This window comes from Dermacentor albipictus, chromosome 9, assembly GCF_038994185.2.
Source record: "Dermacentor albipictus isolate Rhodes 1998 colony chromosome 9, USDA_Dalb.pri_finalv2, whole genome shotgun sequence".
Taxonomy (NCBI): Eukaryota; Metazoa; Arthropoda; class Arachnida; order Ixodida; family Ixodidae; genus Dermacentor; species Dermacentor albipictus.
The window spans coordinates 63,800,257-63,823,920 of record NC_091829.1 but is presented as its reverse complement, the minus strand read 5'-3'; the positions used below and the strand labels follow the sequence as shown (position 1 = coordinate 63,823,920).

General features: G+C 41.2%; 1 protein-coding gene across 1 annotated transcript in view; it reads right to left on the bottom strand.

Annotated features, from left to right (window-relative positions):
* Positions 1-23,664, bottom strand: part of LOC139050135 (mucin-4-like) — a 187,511-nt gene that overhangs the window by 4,038 nt on the left and 159,809 nt on the right. Inside the window, exons 67-79 of the mRNA XM_070526349.1 lie at positions 20,023-20,067; positions 19,607-19,657; positions 17,283-17,327; positions 14,597-14,626; positions 13,719-13,769; positions 13,259-13,303; positions 12,790-12,840; positions 7,891-7,935; positions 7,487-7,537; positions 5,188-5,232; positions 4,339-4,383; positions 3,871-3,921; positions 3,246-3,293 (exon numbers count right to left, since the gene is read on the bottom strand). Of these exons, the coding sequence (XP_070382450.1) occupies positions 3,246-3,293; positions 3,871-3,921; positions 4,339-4,383; positions 5,188-5,232; positions 7,487-7,537; positions 7,891-7,935; positions 12,790-12,840; positions 13,259-13,303; positions 13,719-13,769; positions 14,597-14,626; positions 17,283-17,327; positions 19,607-19,657; positions 20,023-20,067 (603 nt within the window). The remainder of the gene's footprint in view (positions 1-3,245; positions 3,294-3,870; positions 3,922-4,338; positions 4,384-5,187; positions 5,233-7,486; positions 7,538-7,890; positions 7,936-12,789; positions 12,841-13,258; positions 13,304-13,718; positions 13,770-14,596; positions 14,627-17,282; positions 17,328-19,606; positions 19,658-20,022; positions 20,068-23,664) is intronic.

Genomic DNA, 23,664 nt, shown 5'->3' with positions numbered 1-23,664 from the left:
TTGTCAAATGCTTTAGGGAAATCTTGGAAGATGCAATTAGCTAAAGAACGATTGCCGATAAGAGTTGGCATGGAATGAGTAAAACTAAAGGAGTGAGTCTCGCAGGAAGTGCTACTTCCTAAAAGCATGTTGTGCCAAATTAAATGAGTTCGAAACAAGAAAGCTAGCAAGGTCTGAGCAGATGAGATGTTCAAGAATTTTGCAAGGTATGCTCATAAGAGAACTGGGGTGGTAATTAAGGCGTGATTGCTTAGTACAGGACTAATGAAGTGGAATCACCTTCGCCTGCTTCCGATACGCGGGAAGAATACCAGTATTTATTCACTGTGGAAATATTTTATTATGAAAACTAGAGGATTACGTCTTTGCTTCTTTGAGGAATCGCATTTATACAGTCAACACCACAGCAACATCAAGGTTTCAGTGTGTGAATGAGTTTCAGAATTCCAGCCACATCTATTGGCTGCATACTTACAAAGTCTGAGAAAGGATATCAAGGCAAAGAAATATTACTTGTGGATGAGAAATTCAGATTAAACCCCCGGTATAAATGGATGAGCACTTATTGCTAGGCACAGGTAAGCTATTCTGGTCAAATAAAAGAGATCTTGTTGTCATTGTGGGTGTTAGTCACGATGTTCCAAAATTTTCGAGAATTGCAGATAAGCATGGCAGGGAGTGGTTTTTTTTTATGAAATAAGATTTTGCAGAAACGACAGCGTCAGTGTAGATGTTAGACGGGATAGTGTATGCATGCCAAAGCTCCCAAGTTTGTCGCAATTTCGCCGTTCAAACTAAGCACTTTTTCCTGTTAGAAAGCCGATTTAAATATGAGTTAAACCATGGTGTGTTTCTATTTGATGTATTATTTTTCGGAAAATGTAGGTTTTTCTAAGATTTAAAATTAGGTTCGCAAACAGGTCCCACTTCTCCTGGACAGACCGATATTCAAAACCATGAAGATAGTTAACAAGAAAAAGCGAAAGTTCACTGTTGATCCTTTCAAAGTCTGTCTTGTTGTAGTCAAACATAAGCTTCGTTTTTTCGTACCTGGAGATCTAATGAAGCATAAATCACATTGAAGTAAAGAGAGATCGCTGAGTCCAGCCGCGAACGTTATCGTGCCTACCGTATCGGGATTATTTGTCAGAATTAGGTCAAGAGGGTTTGCAGAACTGCCGAGAACACGCGTTGCAGCATAAACAATTTGACTAAAACTGAAAAGGGACCAAGTAGCCAGGAACGCTTCGCAAAGCGAAGAATATGGTTTGCGTCATGATGATGCCGATGTGCAGTTTATTTCCTGGCAGTTAGGGTCGCCTATAAGAGTTACTGGGGATGATGCCTATCGAATCGGGACATAGTTAATTGCGTCATGCAATTTATTGAGCAATGAAATGTCTGAATGAGGGGGACGGTAACACACGCCGATCATGTGTTTTATTGTTCAAGATGACATGGCGCCAGACAGATTCCGCATTACACACGATAATGACGCGGAATTATGTCAGACTGGCAGAAACGGCGAGCACTGTCCCTCCCCTTCTCTACCATCTCGGTCGCAACGATGCGCACTAAAAGAATTGTTATGGGTAAACATTTGTACGTCACATAATACAGGAGCATTGAACCATGTCTTGATAAGTACGACCAGGTCAGCATCGCACGTATAGATCGCTGCGCTAACATCAAATCTTTTGCTTAAAACAAACCAAATAATGCTGTGCAGTACAGATACAGGGAGGGCGTAGATAGCCACTAACCCTCCCTAATTGTTGAGAAACCTGACCCGCGTGATTTGAACCCAAACCGCGTCTGGTTTGGGTTACCGTAGGCTTACCGTAGTGGTAGTTACCGTAGTGGTTTCGGATACCGTAGGCGGCGCCCATGCTTTTGAGTCATGATACGCACTACCAGGAAGAGAACGATGATGCCGCCGGGCAAGTTCGCGAACGTGTTGGCATCACTAACATTGTTGAAGTCATAATCACATTACGTACGTTCCTTTAACATCGACGTTTCTTTTTTATGTGTGTTATCAAACTAAACAAGTATTGTAACAGGAATGTAAGATTGGTCTACTGCTTTTGCCTTTTGCTTACCTATCAGATATCGTGGAGAGGTTTCCTCTTCCGGCCAAAAAAAATCGGAAACTATAGGCAGGAGTTTGCAGAACTGGGCTGGTTGGTTGGTGTACGTTTAGAAGCGATTCCAGAATCTCTACTGACAGGACATAGTACAAACGGCATACGCAGTGCAAAAAGCATGTGTTTGAAAGGCATTCACTGAGGCCACTAGTGTTGAATCATGGGGCCCAGTTTCAGCTTTCACAGACCACTGGCTGTCGTTTGCAGTGCTGTCCCAACACAAAACCCTCTACGAAGTTATAATAAAAATCCGCTCCAACTTATTCTTTGACATGAACCGCCTAGGACCCGGAGGAGCCTTCCAGGAATTCATGGAACCGTAGGAAACAATTACTGTCCCGCAAAATTCACGCTATGTGTCCCCTGATCAGTGGAATCACTGAGAGGAAGTCTACGCATCTAATACAAGGCCGAAAGTTGAAACTTCTGAATACACTTATGTAATCGTCCGTCACGCACCTAAGCGCTTCATTACCCTATAATTGCCAATGGGAACAGACCAACTCATAAAGTAAACTCAAGATTATAATCAACGTCAAGAGATCCGACAGCAAAAGTTCCCTTTGCTGACTCAGTGACGTCAGCAATCTCAAAAAAATTGTGCGAGGTTCAATGGTTAATCAACCCGATTTGCACATATTTACAATCATATAGCAGTACCAGCCACAGGCCTGTCGTCAGGGACAAGCCAGGAGCCAAAAATTCACTTCTATAATACCAAATACTTCGGCTTTATCCGTGATCATTCAGTGTGCACAATTAAGTGGGCTGCATAACGATCCCTCTACTGTTTTCTTGTTGAGGTTGCAGACATTGATCATGGGTATTTGTGGCTCGTGCGGCTGCCTGCGCCCGCGTGTCCCCAGCTCTGACCGTTTGCTAGTACGTTTATTCTGATGTGTGTGCACTTCATTTTATGCACGTAACACTTCTTACGTGACTACCAGTGATTTCCATTAAGAGTGCCCAAATAAATGTTAAATCTTCCGCATTGATGTGGGAATCAAGATGGTGCTTAACCCTGGTATTCGTGTACGAAACGACTCGCTACAAAGCAAAGAACCAATATGAAAATTATCATTCGAATTCTGGACTTACCCCCGGCTTCGGTCTTCCGGGTTTGTGAACAAATGACCCATTTCGTGGCTGTCAAAATGAATAGCAGATGTATGTGTGTGGTAGATTATACTGCGGATCATATCAAGTGCTCCCTTTCCTAATGTGCATATGCTCTTGCATAGATATCATATATAAGGCATTTTTTTACGCTTAACACTGCACAGGTTGTGTTAGGCTTCTTGTATTAGTTACTTGTTTAGGCTTAAGTACAATATGTGTCTCAGACATGAATATGGGCAAAATTATTATATTTTTCTACAGAATTCAGCAAGGAAGAATTATCTTCTGAGGAGCAAACATGAGCATTATTATTATATTCTTCTTAGCTCTGTAGTGTAATACAAACAGCTGTAGAATGTTCGAATTCAATGATAACAACGTATGGCCTTTTCATTAGTTTCAGCCGCTTTCAGATGTGTTATAGTTCTTCCGAGATGCTGCAAACGGCAAGATTGCTTAACTCCTAATGGTAATTATCATATTATTTAAAAAAAGCCAGGTAGCCACATTCATGCGCTAGTTCGCGGTATTTACTCCTTTCTGCGACAACAGTGTACTGCTTCTTAAACACCTTCTGCACTTCACTATAACTGGTTAGGCTTACCGGTACCAACGCATCCTCAGCAGGCAGTCGCGTCTTTCCGGTCGGTTGTGTCTGGAGGTCCCAAAAATATGGCGGAATGTGTAAGTGTCACTCGTATTCGTGTCATCGTGCTTGCGTGTCCCGAAATACGCTTATATTTTTCGGGCCACGTCAAATTACTCTCACACGTTAAGCTTTTTGTGATGTGTCCGACCATGTGTTATCAGTATTACAACGAAGACCTTAAGTAATTGTTTCAACAGTGGCTAAGCGTACATTTTTACACAGAGATAACAACGATAATAAAGTCATTATACTTTTTAGCTCGGTTGTTGATAGGAAAATAGGAAGAAGGGGATTTATTACTCTTGCGAGTGACAGCTACTCCATTTCTAGCCCAATAATAAAGAGATATGAGAGGTTAACAAATGTTTTTTGAATCATTGTATGCAGAGATGAAGTATTGGCATTCGTTGCCACTTTGCTTACCACTGGTGTTGGTCTGCCATTTCTTTCGATGTCGTTATCCGCTCTCTGTGTGAGTTGTGAAAAATAAGCCAGCATGTTCTTGATATTTTTTGTTATATATATGAGTTTCAAACTCTGATGAGATTGATAAGTCAATTCATGCTACGAAACAAATTGTCCATTCTTTTAGTACAAACTACCATCGATGTCATATGCGTGGCTATAGGTAGCTTTTTTATAGGATATTTAATCTTATTTTATGGTATTGTTATTTCTTCTAGCCGGCATACGATATATAAATAATGTTTTAATAAAGTAACATTCGCACATTATAGATTATAATCCCACTACCTTTACGTGTCGTATTGCCGGAGTTAGATATACAGTCCTAACAATCATCATAGGCCAGCATGTTGTTGATATTTTTGTTTTATATATACATGTGTTTCAAACTCTGATGAGATTGATTAGTCAATTCATACTACGAAACAAATGTTGCAATTTCCTTGTGTGAAGTATCATCGATGTCAAATGTAAGGCTATAGGTAGGTTTTTGATGGCATATTTTTTGTTATTTTTTGGGACTTCTTTTCTTATAGCCTGCAACACGATATATAAATATCGTATTAATAAAGGAACATTCGCAGAATGTCTAGATTATGTAAGAACTCTACTACTTTTAAGTGTCGTATGGCCGTAGTTAGATATACGTTCCTAACAATCATCTCTACTAGTCTAGGTTTGAAGAAGCACAAGAAATACTCGATATAGTCTGTGTGAAACGCACGGTGCTTACCATATTATTTCCAACTTCTCCTTTCCAACTTGTGAATAATATTAACAAAAAGATGTCTCCACATGTGTTCTTACCTGTGGGGCTGGAATTTCATTGTTTTCGTTGTCGGCGTCTTCTCTCTGTGAAACGAGGTAGATGTTGAATGAATTGAAATGTATTATCAATGTGTGGCGGTTAGTGTTGGAGGGTATTGTTTATCTTGTCTAAAAAGTGTAATAATTGATAATTCGAATTCATAGACACTATCGTAAATGTTTTCAGAACTGCGCTTTACAACGATTTGCATTAGTAGGAGAACAAGAAATTCTCTGGCAGCTTTATTTGTAGTCTGTATTTTGAATCTGAGCAGTAGTGAATCTCCGTTGCTGTAGTGCTACATATCGGACTTATACAATCGTTACACAAGAACCTTGCGATCGCTATCGAGCCCGATTGGCATCATATTTCTTGATCGCAATTGAACCACTTTCGCAGCTTGGGAAAAGCAGTGAATCACGATCGAAAAATTCGATTGATGTTTATAGTCCCCATGTGAAACCGATATTAGGCGTCCACAATCCTTCCTTAATTTCATTTCGCAAAGTGCCTCATCCTTTGAAAAAGCGCGACTACATTGTTTCTCCGGAAAAACCTTTTGTAACTGTTTTTGGTTCATTTTTATCTACTACGCTAAAAGTGCACCAAAGTTTCATTTGTGCCCTTTCCATTGAGTGATATGTGCAAAATGCATAGGAAGCGGAATATTATAATAATATTTTACTATTACTCAACAGCCAAGGAACCTATATTGACAAGCCGACGTCCAAAAATTGAACTCCGGTAATTTGGCTTTCGACATTCATGTTTTCTGCCAATATTCTCTTTTGTTAATAAAAAGGATGGACTGTCATATTGCCTAAAATCTCAAGAACTTCATCTCCCGGAAACGCAGGCGTTATTGGAAGACTGTGAAGAGACAGGCCTTTATTATGATAGAAACGCACGGAGAGGAAAATAATGCCAACCCTGGTAGAATCAACATTTCGCGCAGTGTCGAGAAAGGCCTCAAAATAAAAAGTATTTCTGAACTAATTGCACACTCATTCATGCATAGTTATATTTGTTTTCATGAAATAAAGTGGAACAACTCAGCGGCCTTTTAGTCGCTTTTAGGTCGAAGATAGGTGGCACAGTGGCACCTGCGTACTCTCTCTTACCACGAACATAAAGCCACTAGAATTTTTTGAAGTGATGCACTAGTATCAGAGCCACTGGGGTTTCATCAACGAGTATCCGGGCGCCGTGGTTTCTTGCCTGCCGTCGCTTCTCTCCCCACCGGCGCTCTCCCCTTTCCACCGCACACTCTCACCAGCTTTATCCAGCAAAGCGAAAGCTACAACTCGCGTCCATACACCTGAAGAAAGGATCATCCACTGTTCATCCACTGCTCACCCTCCGCGCGACGCCGGTTAAATAGAAGCTCGATAAAATGTTTAGTCTAAGACGATGCGCGAGCCACAGTCTCTTTCAAGAACACAGCTCGGGCTCTCCTCACGCTGGCATTGTCGTCCCCCGTCGGCCGACCAATCGAGAGCTCCTACCCAGGTTACGTCACGACGTGCGAAGGAGAAACCGGAAAAGCCCGGAGAGGAGCATGGGCATTTTTTTTTTATTTCTGGCTTCCCCGACATGCATACACCTGCCATAGTCACGAAGGATTACTATCACGGCAAGCTGTACGTGACGCTCGTGCTCATTTAAAATATGTAAACGAATTCGAGATGTAATCTAGGGGGATTTATAGCATTTAGAAAAGTCGATACATAGACACAGGCACAGAAAAAAGCATTCATTTATCATTGTTAACGGAACGTGTTGCGCGGAACATCGTTTTCAGAGGTGGTAGTGTCCTAATTAAAGTGGTTGTCTGGGGCGATGTTGTACGCTTGTAAGTGAAATTTTGTTGGATTGATTAACCGCTGTTTTCACTTGACCCGCAGAGAAATGTCTTCGGTTTCGGTAAAGTAGTTTGGAAGAATTTTTTCGGGGACCTATGGTGCTCGCAGCGAGGCACAATCAACATTTTAAGGCAACACAAGCAAGTATTTATGCTGTTCCTTTTGTGGGTTATATTTCAATGCTACCAAATCCAGCCAGTTCTGCTTTGACTGACAAACAACCCTAAACCTCCTATTCGATTCATGTTTTCTCTCACGCGCCCTGCTTTATCCGAAATATTGTAAGCCGCATGTCAGCGTAATTTCGGAACTTCAGTAGCATGTTAAAACATTATCCACGTAGTATATATGTTTTCTGACCCACCAAACCTAAACAAACACTATTGTTCTGCTGGTAAAACGATCGTAGCTTTAAGCGTGAACAGTTACTTCTTACCGGTGCGTTTACTTCCGGAGCTGGTGGGCGTGTCCTTCCGGTAGGTTGTGTCTAGGGGTCAAAAATACGGCCAAATATGTCGCTGCTATACTGATGTGTTATGATACCATGTTTATGTGACGCAAAATTCGATTTTATTTTTCATGCAACTCCCCTTGACGCATGCAATATTTCATTATGCTCTTGTGCGCTGCAGTAATGTTTCAGCGAAGACCTCCCCTAAGTGTGTTACAAATGGGATACTTAGATACGAGTTATAAATAACAATCATAATGAACTAAAATATTCCGTCTGTTTGGCACTGTTTGGTATTATTAAAGTGCAAAGAAGGATCTGTTACTTTCCGAAATTTAAAATAATTGTACCAGAAATTCAAAATCGACGTTCGTTCCCATTTTGCTTACCACTGGCGTTGGCATTTCATTCCCTTCGCTCTCGATGTCGGCGTTCTGTGAGTTACGAAACATAGACAAGAAGGCTTGACTTTTGGGTGAAAACTTGCCGTTTCATAGGCTATGAAATTGATGTATTTTATGTGTGAACGGCTGCAACAACAACTTAGATAAGTTTCGTCTGTGCAAATCGTCATGCATTTTACATGTGCTGCCTGCGATATCTTTCTCGCTGAGGGTGTCTTCTGTATCAGTGATGCTCTACCGTGTCCATTTTAGAGCTTTGCTTTGTGCGGTGGGCAAAAGTCACCATTTAGAAAAGAAATTGGAAAATTTGGGTTTAGTTTATTTTCTTATTTTAGCGTGTCATCGCACGCGTAATGCCAGGACGAGGGTTCGTGTCCCATTTGCGGACAGTTTTTTTTTATTACTCCCTAGACCAGTAGGTTTTATAAGAGCGACGTTGTTAGACGCTTTAAATGACACTCAATATATACATATGTACATACACATATGTACGTAGTGTTGTTTCTCGGTGAACCTTTCACAGGAAATTACAACAGTTAAAATTAGGTCGATTTTGATGCATGAACAGAATTGCTTCTGTGCTTTTCCACCATTCGTTTATTTGAATATCAGTATTATATTAATTGCGTTTTTGTGAAGCTCCAGCATAATAATTGCAGTGTAAAACACTAAACCATCTTAGTCCTTCCTTTCTTTTCTCTGCTTTTTTTTATTTTTACCTTGGCATTCTGAACAGTGAGTCGCCTTGAGGAAGGGATTTTGTTGCACTGAGAGCGAGTTTTTGTCATTTTTCCTTTAATTTCAGTTTACCCCTGTTATGCGCATACGCATTACAGGGGGGAGTGGTACTTAACATACAAAGAAAATTTTAGGGACACAGTTCCAGCTAATCAAACAAACGGCAATACTGAACGGCAACTACGAGGGAAAAATAACGAGCCAAATACATGGTAAAATAGAGCAATTGATAAAGAGATTAAACGGTGATCAGCAAAGAACAATCAAAGCGGAGCAACTTATCCGCAGATTACAACGCACTAAAACTCCATAGCTGTCTGCAAAACTTTTAAAAATAGTAAGATGTTAATTATCAGCATCAAGATATCGCAGGAGAGATGAACGAAATAAGTCGTCATCTGATATTGATGATACTGGTGGAAGGTGAGCCCACTCCGTCGATGTACGATGTAGAAAATAATGCAAAAAGGGCATTGGCTTTAGAACTGATGACATTTACTTTGTAAGTATGGTCGATGCGGGATAAGCCATAAGATGGTTGCGGAATAATAGCATGTTTCAATTCCTCATGATGGCAAACTTTGTGAAAAAGTCTAAGGCGAGGTACATTCCTATGGAGCTCAAGAGACTACAATCATATTGTTAGTTTCAATGAAGTTATGCTGCTAGTAAGGTTGCAATTGGAAAGAATGAAACGCGCCGAATAATTCTGTACCATCTCGACTGAGGATCTTAAGTTCGTGAAACTGGCGTCCCATATTTCAGAGGCATATTCTAATTTTCCACCTAGTAATTTCTTGCGCATAGTCAGTTTAGCAGAAACACATGCTTTAGAAAAATTTTGGCGCAATTAACCAGGCGTGCGATAACTGTTGTTGATTATATAATTGATATGATGCTTCCACCTAAGATATGTAGTTATATGGACAGCTAAGTATTTGTAAAAGGTAACGGGGTCTAAAGTAACACTATTCAAATCATAGGAAGCAGTAGTATCGATATTTGCGCGTGATACTGCCATAACTTTACATTTTTTTACCATTTACATCCACGGCCCATGTATTACACCATTTAAATATACAATTCAGGTCAATTTGTGAATACGAAACATCGGTAGGCTCAGATATTTCGCGATAGATAATGCACTCGTCGGCGAATAAGTGGTTGGGGGAAGCCACGAACCTAGGAAGGTCATTAATATCAACTAAGAAGAAAAGAGCGCCCTAGACGGACCTCTGTGGCACACCTTAGGGAAGAAAGGTTTACGAAGAATTATTATCGTTAGCGAACACGTACTTCGACCTTTCCTTCAGTGAATTCAATGCAACTCGGAAGGTTTACGTCAGTGTTTAGGTGCCTGAGTTTAAGAAGAACAAGATGGTGAATAATTTTACCATACACTTTAGAAAAATCTAGGAGAATGCAATCAGCTCAAGAGAGATTCTCGATAAAAGCTAGCCTGGAACGAGTAAAGCTCAATAGCTGAATTTTGCAAGAGTACGACATTCCAAACCATGTATTGTGGAAATAAAAAAATAATAAAAAGAGTTGTTCGAATCGAGGAACCTAGAAAGGTCTGAGTAGGTGACATTTTGAAGAATTTTCCAAAGTATGGTGGTAAGAGAAATACGGCAATATTTAAGGGGTGATTGCTTAATGCCTGACTTCTTAATGTATCACCTCCGCCTGCTTCTAATGCTCGCGAAGATTACTAGTATTTAATGATTATTGGAATATTTTAGTAAGAAAAATAGAGGAATACACCTTTCCTTCTTTGAGGAGTCTTGCATTTATACCATCAACACCAGAAGAACATGAGGGTTTCGGTGTGTCAATGATATTTAAAAGTCCGGCCACATCTATCATTATTGGCTGCAGACAGACCGTAGAATGTTGTGACAAATCGTAGAAATGCTGTGATGGTAATGAAGTATTGCTGGTGCAAGAGAAATTCAGGCTACACCAATAATTCAAAACGAATGCCCACTCTTTACGAGGCAGAGGTAAACCAATCGGATCAACGAAAGAGGTCTCGTTGTCACTGTAGGTATTAGTTACGATGTTTCAAAATTTCCGAGGTGTAGTAATAGGCATGAAAGGTAGCGTAGATGTTAGACTAGATAGTGTGTTCATGCCAACACTGCTCAGTTTGTCGCAATTTGGCTGTCCGAAATAAGCGATTTTTCCTGTTAGAAAGCAGACTTAAATATGAGGTAAACCATGGTGCGCTCGTGTTTGTTGGTAATATTTTGGGGAGAATGTAGGCTTTCGTAAGATGCAACATTAGCTTTGCGAACAGATCCCAGTTCTTCTGGACAGAACGATATTCATAATCATGACGGTAGTTAAAAAGAACAAGCGAAAGTTCCCTATTTATCCTTGCAAAGTTTCCCTTGTTGTAGTCAAAGATAACCGTTGCTTTTTTCGTAGATGGCGTTGTAATGAAGCATAGATCACATTGAATTAAAGAGGGATTGCTGAGTCCAGGCGTGAACGTTATCGTGCCTACCGTATTGGGGTTAGTGTTCGGAATTAGGTCAAGAAGCTTTGCAGAACAGCCCACAACGCGTGTTCGACAATTAACGATTTTAGGAAAATTGAAAAGAGACCAAGTACCATGGAAAGCTTGGCAAAGAGAAGAATACGGCGTACAGCAGGATGGTGCTGATTTCCAGTTTATTGTCGGGTTGCTAATGTCGCCTAGAGGAGTTACTATGGATGATGGGTATCGAATCAGGGCCGAGGTAATTACGTCATGCAATTTATTGACCAACAAAATCTCTGCATGAAGTGGATGACAATACACACCGATTATGTGTCTCTGTGTGTGGGTTTTTGTTTTGTTTTGTTTTGTTTTGTTCAAGAATACACCGCACCAGGCAGATTCGACATTACATGCGATATTAATGCGGAACAATGTCAGACAGCCAGAAACATCGAGCAATGTTCCTACCCCTTATCTCTCATCCCTGTCACAACAATAGACAATGAAAGGCTTGGTATGGGTAAAAATTTCGCCGTCGCATAATACACGAGCATTTAAATATGTCTGGATAAGTGCTTCCAGGTCAGCATCGCACGTGTTGATAGGTGCGCTGAAGTCACCTCTTGTGCTTGAGACACTCCGAATATTAGTGTACAGGACAGACACAGGGCGTTGCTAGTCACTACCCCTCCCTAATTGTTAAGAAACCTGACCCGTAGCATTTCAACCCAAACGGTTGCCCACCGCGCATGCACTAGTGGCTTCGGATACAGCAAGGGACGTCCATGCTTTCGTGTCATGAGACGCGCTATCGAGAAGATAACGCTGATATGGCCAGGGAAGCTCGCGAACACTGTCTGTGTTGACGTCATAAATTGACGTCAACGTCATTGACGTCATTTCCTAATGTGCATATGGTCTTGCATGGATATCATATATAAGACATTTTTTTACGCTTAACACTGCACAGTTCGTGTTAGGCTTCTTGTATTTAAAAATTAAATTATGGGGTTTTACGTGCCAAAACCACTTTCTGATTATGAGGCACGCCGTAGTGGAGGACTCCGGAAATTTCGACCACCTGGGGTTCTTTAACGTGCACCTAAATCTAAGTACACGGGTGTTTTCGCATTTTCGCCCCCATCGAAATGCGGCCGCCGTGGCCGGGATTCGATCCCGCGACCTCGTGCTCAGCAGCCTAACACCATAGCCACTGAGCAACCACGGCGGGTAGGCTTCTTGTATTAGTTACCCGTTTAGGTTTAAGTGCAATGAGTGTCTGAGACTTGAATGTGGGCAAAATGCCCATATTTTTCTGCAGAATGCAGCAAGGAAGAATTACCTTCTGAGGAGCAAACATGAGCATTATTATTATATTCTTCTTTGCTCTGTAGTGTAATACAAATAGCTGTGGAATGTTCTAATTCAATGATAACAACGTATAGCCTTTTCGTTAGTTTCAGCCGATTTCAGATGTCTTATAGTTTTTCCGAGATGCTGCAAACGGCAAGATCGCTTAACTCTTAATGGTAATTATCATATTATTTAAAAAGCCAGGTAGCCACATTCATGCGTAGTTCGCGGTATTTACGCCTTTGTGCGGCAACAGTATACTGCTTCTTACACACCGTGTGCACTTCTCTATAACTGGTTAGGCTTACCGGTAACAACGCATCCTCAGCAGGCAGTCGCGTCTTTCCGGTCGGTTGTGTCTGGAGGTCCCAAAAATATGGCGGAATGTGTAAGTGTCACTCGTATTCGTGTCATCATGCTTGCGTGTCGCGAAATACGCTTATATTTTTCACGCCACTTCAAATGACTCCCAGACGTTAAGCCTTTTGTGATGTGGCCAACCATGTTTTATCAGTATTACAACGAAGACCTTGAGTAATTGTTTCAACAGTGGGTAAGCGTACATTTTTACACAGAGATAACAATGATAATAAAGTCATTTATACTTTTTAGCTGCGTTGTTGAAAGGAAAATAGGAAGAAGTGAATTTATTACTCTTGCGAGTCACAGCTACTCCATTTCTAGTCCAATAATAAAGAGATATGAGAGGTTAACAAATGTTTGTTGAATCATTGCATGCAGAGATGAAGTATTGGCATTCGTGGCCACTTTGCTTACCACTGGTGTTGGTCTGCCATTTCTTTCGATGTCGTTATCCGCTCTCTGTGTGAGTTGTGAAAAATAGGCCAGCATGTTCTTGATATTTTTGTTTTATATATACGTGTGTTTCAAACTCTGATGAGATTGATAAGTCAATTCATGCTGTGAAACAAATGTTGCAATTTCTTTGTGTAAAGTATCATCGATGTCGTATGTGAGGCTATAGATAGTTTTTTGATAGCATATTTAATGTTATTTTATGGGATTGTTCATTTCTTCTAGCCTGCATAGGATACATAAATAACGTTTTAATAAAGAAACACTCGCAGAAGGTCTAGGATATATAAGAACTCTACTACCTTCACGTGTCGTTATGCCGTAGTTAGATATACAGTCCTAACAATCATCTCTATGAATCTAAGTTTGAAGACGCACAAGAAATACTCGATATTGTCTTTGTGAAAGGCACGGTGCTTACCATATTATTTCCAGCCTCTCCTTCCATCCTCGCATCCTCAGGAAACATTGTCTACAGTAAGAAGAAGTGTTGTACGATTGTAAACGTGTACATGGCTTTTTGCGCAGGTATATTTGTGTATCTGAATACCTAGCACGCACTTTCCGTTATTGTTAACAGTGTTATTGGACAGTGCATTGTGCGCGGGCCGTTAATTTGATTGGTCAATATTACGAGTTTGGAAAGTCACCCCACAGTGGTCCGTATTTCCTGTTTGGATGTTTTGTCAGTGCTAAGTATGGACAGCTTGCCTAGTTGGTTATGATTAGCATTGTGAAACATAGCTCCAGCGCACCTTTGAACAAGGACGAGGCGAGAAAGACAACACGAACGCCGACATGAGTCAGTGGCCGAGCCCATCACATAACAGCAATCCACTGACAGGCTGATGAAGTGATGAGTAAGACAAAATTCCCCAGACTACGTAATAAGGACTGCACTCATAACCATAGATACAAATATAGTTCGGTCGAGTAACACGTTTTGTGCTGATATGCAAGGCTATCCACGTATGAAGAAACGTCAGTAAATGATAAGGTAATACTCAGTAATGAAACAGATATTAAAAGCATGCTGTTATCCTGTCGCTGTACATATTTAATTAGGGCTTGTCTGCAGTGTAACAAAGGGAAGAATTGTCGCTACAATATTTTTTATAATCTGTGAGAACAATGTATACTCAAGATCGACATGCTCATTAATTACGAATCACGCTGTTTCACCTGTCAATAAAATATAACATTGAAGCATTTCGCACATCTGCTAATGCTAATCTCTCAGTAGGGACAGTTGCATAAGTGTTAGAGATGCATAGCGGAAATTTTTGGGAGTGGTCTCACCACTTGTCCCATTTCGGCCGTCCAATGCCCCTAGAACGTCGAAAAAAAACGCAAATATAAGGCATTAGGACTTATGTATAAAAATGATAAAGAATAATGGTCGGAACGAGAAAGCAAACGCGTTGTGAGTATGGTTGCGAGCCCTTTCCAATCATGTATACGAAGTGCGACTGCCAACATTGTGTTCGTATCAACAGGGACATCTAAGAGATACTGTTTTGAAGAAAGAAAATATATATATTGGCCAATCGTGACCAGGGCGACCAGCAGCAAAACGTAAGTCAGGGGGACAAACGAAATGCTGATTCCACATCGGAAGCGCTGACATTTTGTGTAAACTGTGCGATGGCCTTGTCATAGCGCTAAAACAAGCCGCGCTACGACTTCGATGACATCGCTGTGACAAGTATCAGATACCGCAGGTTTCAGAGAGAGAGAGGGGGGAGAGAGAGAACTTTAATGAGCACCAGCACTGTAGTCGGCTGGGCCTAGGCTTCCCATGTTGGGACGTCGAGGTCTTGTCTCTTCGCCTCGTCTGTTTAATTTTAAAAAATGTTTTGTTTGCTACCCTCTCTTTCCCTGAAAGGAAATGATTCTCGTGAAAGCATGTCCCACTTTAAATGACAGTCAGGCTAAACAGCGACAAAGTTGTTGCTTTGAGAGAATAATTTCTACACTATTTACATTTCTACACCAAATATTATTGCAATATACGTGCATCACAGACTTCGAAGTATCTTCCCAAAAGCAGTGAACAGACACTTGCTCTCTCGGAATGTCGCAGTGTCATATTCAAAAACTGATTGAATGCAGTTGGCCGGCCACATTACCTTATGTCGTGTCTGCGAGAAAATTCTCAGTTACACAAAATTGCTAATCATGGGTTGAATGAATGAAAAACATATATGTCTATGATGTTACTGTCAGTTACTCATGCTTTTGCCATTTAATACCGTTAAGCAGTGACCAATCTAGTGTATGTTATCGTGCATTTTGGCCATGTTGTATATCATTTTCATAAACGGTATTCCTTTGCTCTGTTAACAGTAACAAGTGTTCGTGTGCCTTCAGATGTTCCTTTGTATTCCTAGTGCCTTCAGTACTGTGTAACACGGTAATCCCTTTCTAGCCCTGTTCCTGTTGAAAGTTTGTACGTTTTTTACCTTTACTGTTTAGTATGCGCCGCTTACTTTATGCCCTTACATAGGGCCCGTAAGGTTCTTTTGCATAAATAAATAAATAAAAATGTGAAAGGGACAAAAAATTATTTAATTTTTTCATGGCTCATAGTCACGTGGTGCACACGTGGCCTTCGAGATGGCAGCGGCATTTGAGGTGTAGCGTAGTCTACCACTAACGTCACAGGATGCCGCGACGACGCATTACGCCACCGCGATACTCAGCTTTTTGCCGGCGCTTGGCCCTCTTGGCTTTTCTGGGCTACCGGAGTCGAATAGAGAGGGTATCGGTGCAATAACTCCACGTATCATTGAAGGATTCGAAAACTTTCTTGCGGCACGAGATTGTGAGCCCATTTGATAGTTAGATTGAAAAGTACTTTACGGTCCGTTTAAAAACAGACAATGCAGATCAAAGTAATTCTGTTTTCAAATATTTCTACTGACGTTCCGGAGAAACCGCTGCATGATTAGACGCTACGAATGGTAGGCTTTCTGTTGTGCTAAAAATTTAACGTCTTTGTGAAAACGCTACACCGCCCCTCCAGATTAGCTAGGAACCTTTAGCTGTACCTGCTGTAGTAGCTATCGTTTATTTCTAGTTAGTTTTACCCAATCAGTCAGTGAATCAGGGGCCCCTCTAACTGACCCGGAAAATATAGATGCAAAATAAATGTGAACATCTAAGGGACAAAGACCGGAAGTTCCTCACGATGAACCAATTTTAAGACTTTTTTGTGTAAGATTCCCAACCAGAAGCCTCGCGGCAGTGAAATATTTTTCTTTTTCTACAATAGCACAAAGCATTCATACTAGAGTGTTAGGGAATACACTTACTTGGAGGCGACTAAATGATAAGATTCTTCCTATCTTCCATTTCTGTGTTGCTGACTCCTCCCTTCTGAAAGTAGGCAGGCGTGGTGCCTCTTCCGGTGGCAGGGGATGTATGTGTATGTATGTATGTATGTATGTATGTATGTATGTATGTATGTATGTATGTATGTATGTATGTATGTATGTATGTATGTTTGTATGTATGTATGTATGTATGCATGCATGCATGTATGCATGTATGTATGTATGTATGTATGTATGTATGTATGTATGTATGTATGTATGTATGTATGTATGTATGTATGTATGTATGTATGTATGTATGTATGTATGTATGTATGTATGTATGTATGTATGTATGTATGTATGTATGTATGTATGTATGTATGTATGTATGTATGTATGTAGGTAGGTAGGTAGGTAGGTAGGTAGGTAGGTAGGTAGGTAGGTATGTATGTATGCTTAGGATGTATTGTTCACGTGCTTTAACTCTTTTACTTGTTGTTTTTCACGTGTCTTTTCGCTTGTGCTGCTTTATTTTAACATGAATTACCTGCTTAGATGCCTGTACTGTATCTATCAATCATTTATTGTAAGAGCGCTGTGTAATGCCCGTATAGATCTTATGATATCTCAAAAATAATACAAAAAGATGTCTTCACACATATTCTTACCAGTGGCATCGACATTCCAAAGTTTTCGTTGTCGGTGTCTTCTCTCTGTGAAACGAGGTAGATGTGCAGTTAGGAATTGAATTGTATGGTCAATGTGTTGGCAGTTAGTGTTGGAAGGTATTGTTTTCCTTATGTAAAATAGTGCAATAAATTATAATTCTGAATTCACAGACATTAACCTAAGTGTTTTCATAACTGCGATTTACAGTGATTTCCATTAGAAGCAAGCGCTAGGACTTCTCTAACAGTTTTATTGGTGGTCTGTATTGTGCATCTGAGCAGTACCGAATATCAGTTGATGTGGGGCTACAAATTCGACTAATACAATGGTTACACAAGACCCTTTCGATCGCTATCGAGCCCGATTGGGATCACGCTTCTTGATCACAATTGAACCACTTTCGTAGCTTGTGAAAACCAGCCAATCGCGATCGAAAATTCGATTGCCCTTTAAAGTGTCCCATGTGAAACTAATTTTAGGTGTCCAAAATCGCTGCTTAATTCCATTTGGCAATTTAATTATCTCATCATCTGCCAAATGTGCAATTACATTGTTGTGCTGGAGAGAACTTGTGTGACTGTTTTCGTTAAATTTTTATCTGCGGAGTTAAGAAGTGCAGCAAAGTTTTATTGGTTCCCCTTCCATTGATTGACCTGTGGAAACTGCATAGACAGCCGAGTATTATACTGACATTTTACTATTGGTCGTCAGCCAAGAAGCATGTATCGACAAGCCGAGTTTTACAATATTGGACGTCGTAGAATTTGCTTTCCACGTTCATGTTTTATCCACATATTCTCTGCTGTTATTACATATGATGGTCTGCCAATAATGTGTAAAAGCTACAGAACATAATTTTCCAGAGTTCGGGACGTCATTGCCAGAGTGTAAAGAGACAGACCTTATTATGATAGAAAAGCACTGAGAGGAAAATAACGTCAACCTGGTACCATCAGCTTTTACGCAGCATCGAGAAAGTCAACGAATTCAAAAGTAATTATTTCTGAACTTATTCACCACTCAGTCAGGTATTAACCTTTTTTTTAATAAAAAGAAGCTGCAACAACTCAACGGACCCCTTTGCCACTATCAGCTCGAAGATGTGTTGCATAGTGGCTCCTTCGTTCTTATTTAAAATGAGCATACAGCCACGATAAATCTTCAAGTGATGCAGTAGTAGCAAAGTAACTGGGGTTTCGTGAACGAGTTTGCGGCCACAGCGGTTTCTCGCCTGCCGTCACTTCTCTCCCCCACCGGCGCTCTACCCTTTCCACCGCACACTCTCACCAGCTTTATCCAGCACAGAGAAAGCTATGGGTCGCGTCCACACGATCGAAGAAAGGATCTTCCGCTGTTCATCCACTGTTGACCCTCCGAGCGACGCCGGCTAAAATCGAAGATTGATAAAATCTTTAGTCAAACACGATGGGCTAGCCACCGTCCCTTTCCAGAACACAGCTGGTACTCTCATCACGTTGGCACTATCGTCCCTCGTCGGCCGACCAATCGGCAGCCCTTACCCAGGTTACGTCACGATGTGTGAAGGAGCGACAGGAAAAACCCGGAGACGAGCAGGGGATTTTTTTTTAATTTCTGGCTTCCCCGAGGCGCACAGACCTGCCATGGTCGCGGAAGATTGTCATCACGGCAAGCTGTACGCGATTCGTGTGCATATTTAAAACAGGCAAAAAAAATGTCAGACGTAATCTACGGGGTTTTATAGCATTTATAAAAGTTGATAATTAGACACAGGCATTGCTAACGTGGAAAAAGCATTCATTTACCATAGGTAACGCAACGTGTTACGCGGAGCATCTTTGTTAAAGGTAGTAGTGTCCTAAATAAAGTGGTTGTCTGTTGCAATGTCGTAGGCATGTGAGTTAAATTTGATTGCATAGGTTAACCGCTGTGTTCAGTTAACCAGCGGAGTAATGTGCTTGGTATGGGAAAAGCATTTTTGGAAGCTTTTTTGTCGGGACCTATGGTGCTAGCAGTGAGGCGCAATCAATATTTTACGGGAACTTAAGCAAGCATTTGCGCTGTACTTTTTGTGGGTTATATTTTAATGCTACTAAATCCGGCCAGTTGTGCTTCGACAGACAAGCAATCCTAAATCTCCTATTCTATTCGTGTTTTCTCTGACGCTCCCTGCTTTATCCGAAATATTGTAAGCCGCATATGAGCGTCATTTCGGAAGTTGATTCGCTTGTTAAAACATTATCCACGTAGTATATATGTTTTCTGACGCACCAAACCTAAACAAAAACTATTGTTCTGCTCGTAAAACGATCGTGTGCTTTAAGCGTGAACTCTTAATTCTTACCGGTGCGTGTACTTCCGGAGCTGGTGGACGTGTCCTTCCGGTAGGTTGTGTCTAGGGATCAAAAATACGGCCAAATATGACGCCGCTACTATTATGTGTTATGGTACTATGTTTGTGTGACGCGAAAGACAATGTTATTTTTCATGCAACTCCCCTTGTCCGCATGCAGTATTTAAATTTCATGAGGCACTTGCGCGCTACAGTAGTGTTTCAGCGAAGGCCTCACGTACCTGATTGTGAGAAAAATGGGATACTTGGATTAGAGAGATAAATAGCACTCGTAGTTAAGTAAAATATTTCGTCTGTTTGGTACTGTTTCGATATATTTAATGGGCGAAGAAGGGTGTGTTACTTTCTGAACTTTCAAGCAATTGCACCCGTAATTCAAAATCGACGTTCGTTCCCATTTTGCTTACCACTGGCGTTGGCATTTCGTTCCCTTCGCTCTCGATGTCGGCGTTCTGTGAGTTGTGAAACATAGACAAGAATGTTAAACTATTGGGTGAAAACATGCCGTTTCATAGTCTATGAGACTGATGTATTTTATATGTGAGCTGCTAATACAACCACTTAAATAAATATCATTTATGCATATCATCATACACTTTATATAGGCTGGCCGTGATAGCTTTCTTGCTTAGTGTGTCTTCTTTTTCCGTGTCGCACTACTCTGTACACTATAGAACTTTGCTTTCTGTGGTGGGTAAAAGACACCATTTAGAAAAGGAATGAGAAAATTTGGGTTTGTTTTATTTTTTTGTTTTGTCTGTCATCACACGCGTAATGAAACGACGAGGGATCGTTTCTCCTATTGTGCCACATGTTTCTTAAAAGAGTGGTGACACTCGACGCTTTCAATGGCACTCAATTTGTTTGCAATTCTACTGAACCCTCTCATCAAGTATTCGTTGTTCCCCAGTTTAGCCTGATGCACCGTACCCTAGCGATGTAGTAGTGCTGTTCAAAAAACGAAAATCAACCACTGATATTTTATCGTCATATCAATGCACTTGTCTCTTCTCACGTAAAATGCAGCGTTGAGAATGTCTTCAATTTGTACTTCAACCGCGTTTTCAATTAAAAAAACAGTATCGACAAAAAAGCAGCAGTTGAACATTCCAAAGGCAGCCAAGCGCATCCACATTTTACAACTGATCAACCAGGGGACCCATATACACGTTGAATTATAAATGCGGTATATCGTTGGGCGCAGCACAAACGACGTGGACATCACTTAAGAAAAACTGAAAATGTCAATATGTCTTAATGTTCGCCCTTGTCCTTAGCGCTGTGCACGAATAAAATATGCACGACCAACTCACCGATGTGTTTCATTCAATTTAATGATCGAACATCTTTCATTTCGTTTCCCACATATTTTATTATTAATATAGGTTTTACTGTCGGAAATCGTGATGCCCCATCAATTACTGCGGCAAACGAACGCAATTTCTTTTCAAACAGTCGCTGACTCTATTCAAGGTGAGCGTGTTATGACGGGCTTTTGCACGATTTGCAAAGAATTTTCACATTCACACAGTATTTATTCCAGCATTGCAACACACTCAGGCAGATCGTGCTTGTTGTCCTAATGGGAACTTAATCATTGCCCTAAGGCAACTGGACGCTCATAACTTTCTTTAGACGTTAGGAAGCAAACAAGTGCATTTTTTTCGTAATCGTTGCTGAGCGAGCGTGTACAATCGCCGAGAAGGATGGCGGGGCCGCAAATTGTTGTGAAAAAAAGCATGTTTCTATTCCACATGATGATAAATTTAATTGTCGCGGCGGGTATTAGTTATGATATTCAAAAATTTTCAGGAATCACTAATAAGCGTTGTATGCAGTGTGTTTTTCATGAAATCAGATTTCGCACAAACGGCAGCTTCGGTGTAGATGTCAGGTGCGATAGTGTATGCATGCCAACGCTCCTCAGTTTACCGCAGTTTGGCAGTCCTAAATAAGCACTTTTTCCTGTTAGAAAGCCGGTTTAAATATGATATAAACAATGACGCCTTTTATTATTTCTTGGAGAGCATAGGCTTACGTAAGATTTAGAATTAGTTTTGTAAACAGGCCCCACTCCTCCTGGAAAAGCTATTCAAAACCATGAAGGTAGTTAACAAGATAAATCGAAACTTCACTATTGAACCTTTCAAAGTCTGCCTTGTTGTAGTCAAACATAACCTTACGGTTTTTTCGCAGCTGGGGACGTAAAGAAACACGGATGACATCGAAAGTAAAGAGTGATCGCTTAGTCCAGGCACGAAAGTTACCGTGCCTACCATATCGGGGAAAGTGGTCAGAATTAATTCAAGGAAGTTTGCAGAGCTGCCGACAGCGCGTTTTGTAGGATTAACGATTTGAGTAAAATTGAAAACAGAGCAAGTATCAAGGAACGCTCGGGGCAAAGCGAAGAATACGATGTGCCACATGATGGTGCCGATGTCCACTTTACTGCCTGGCAGTTCAAGTCGCCTAGAAGAGTTACTAGAGATTATGTGTATCAAATCAGGCCGGAGTTCATGGTGTCATGAAATTTATTGACCATCGAAATGGCTGTATGAGGTGGACGGTAACCCGCACTGATTATGTGTGTTTGATTGCTCAAGATGACACCGCACCAGACAGATTCGACATTACATGCGATATTAATGCGCAATGATGTCAGACTGGCAGAGACTGTGAACAATGTCCCTCCCCCTTGTCTTCCAGCCCTGTCACAACGATATGCACTGGAAGGCTTGGTACGGGTAGAAATTTCGCCTTCACATACGCAAGCATTTACCCATGTCTCGGTAAGTGCTACCAGGTCAGCATCGCACGTGTTGATAGCTGCGCTGACATAACCTATTTTGCTTAAAACACTCGGAATATTAGTATAGAGGACAGATAGAGGGCGTCGGTAGCCGCTACCCTTCTCTGATTCTTATGAAACCCAACGAGCGCAATTTCAATCCAAATAGCTGCCCACTGCTCATGCACCAGTGGTTTCGGATGCAGCAGGCGGTGACCACGCGTACGAGTCATGAGACGCGCTATCGAGAACAGAACGCTGATGCGGTCGGAGAAGTTCGCGAGGTGTTGGGGCCATAAAAATTGCTAATAGCATGTTACGTACGTTCCTTCGACATCGACCTTTTTTTTCGTTCTCTCGTTATCCTAATAAGCAAGTATTCTAACAAGAAAGTAAAATTGGTCTTAAACCTTTCCCTTTTCCTTACACATGAGTTTTCGTAGAGAGGTTCGCTCTTCCAGACTAAAAAGCGGGAACTTTAGGCGGAGTGTGCAATACTAGGCTGGTTCGGGTTCCTTTACAAGCGAATCCATTTATCTCCACTGACAGGACAAAGGGAAACTGACAGACAGAGTGCGAACATTGTGTATTTAAAAGGCACCACAGGCTGTCCTTTGCAATGTTCGCACAAAACACCACCCTCAGGGAAGGTATGATAAAAAATATGTTCCAACTTAATGTGCAACACGAACCGCATAAGGTCCGGAGCAGCCATCGAGGTTCCCAACTATTCCGCAAAGCTCACGCCTTGTGTCCACTGCTCAGCGGCATCACTGAAAGGAGGCCTACCCATATAATACAAGACCCAAAGTTGCAACTTCTTAATACGCCTATGTAATGGTCTGTTCAGCACCTAATCCTTTCGCGATCCTATTTCTGTCAATGGGAACACACCGTCTCGCACAATCAGCTCAAGAATATAATCATCACGAAGAGATCCAATAGAAGAAGACCCCTCAGCTGATTCAGTGAGCCCAACATTCTCAAATAAATTATGGCAGGTTAAATAGGTTACCAAACCTATTTGCGCATATCTACAGTCTTACAGCAGGAGCAGCAACAGGCTGGTCGTCCCGGACAAACCAGGAGACGAAAATACGCATTTATAAAATCAAAAGACATCGGCATTACCCGCGATCAATCATTGTGCAGAAATAGATGGTGTGCATAACGATCGCTCTACAGGATCGCTCTACAGGTTGCAGACATAGAGCATGAGTGTTGTAGCTCGTGAGGCTGCCTGCGCCTGCGTTTACACAAC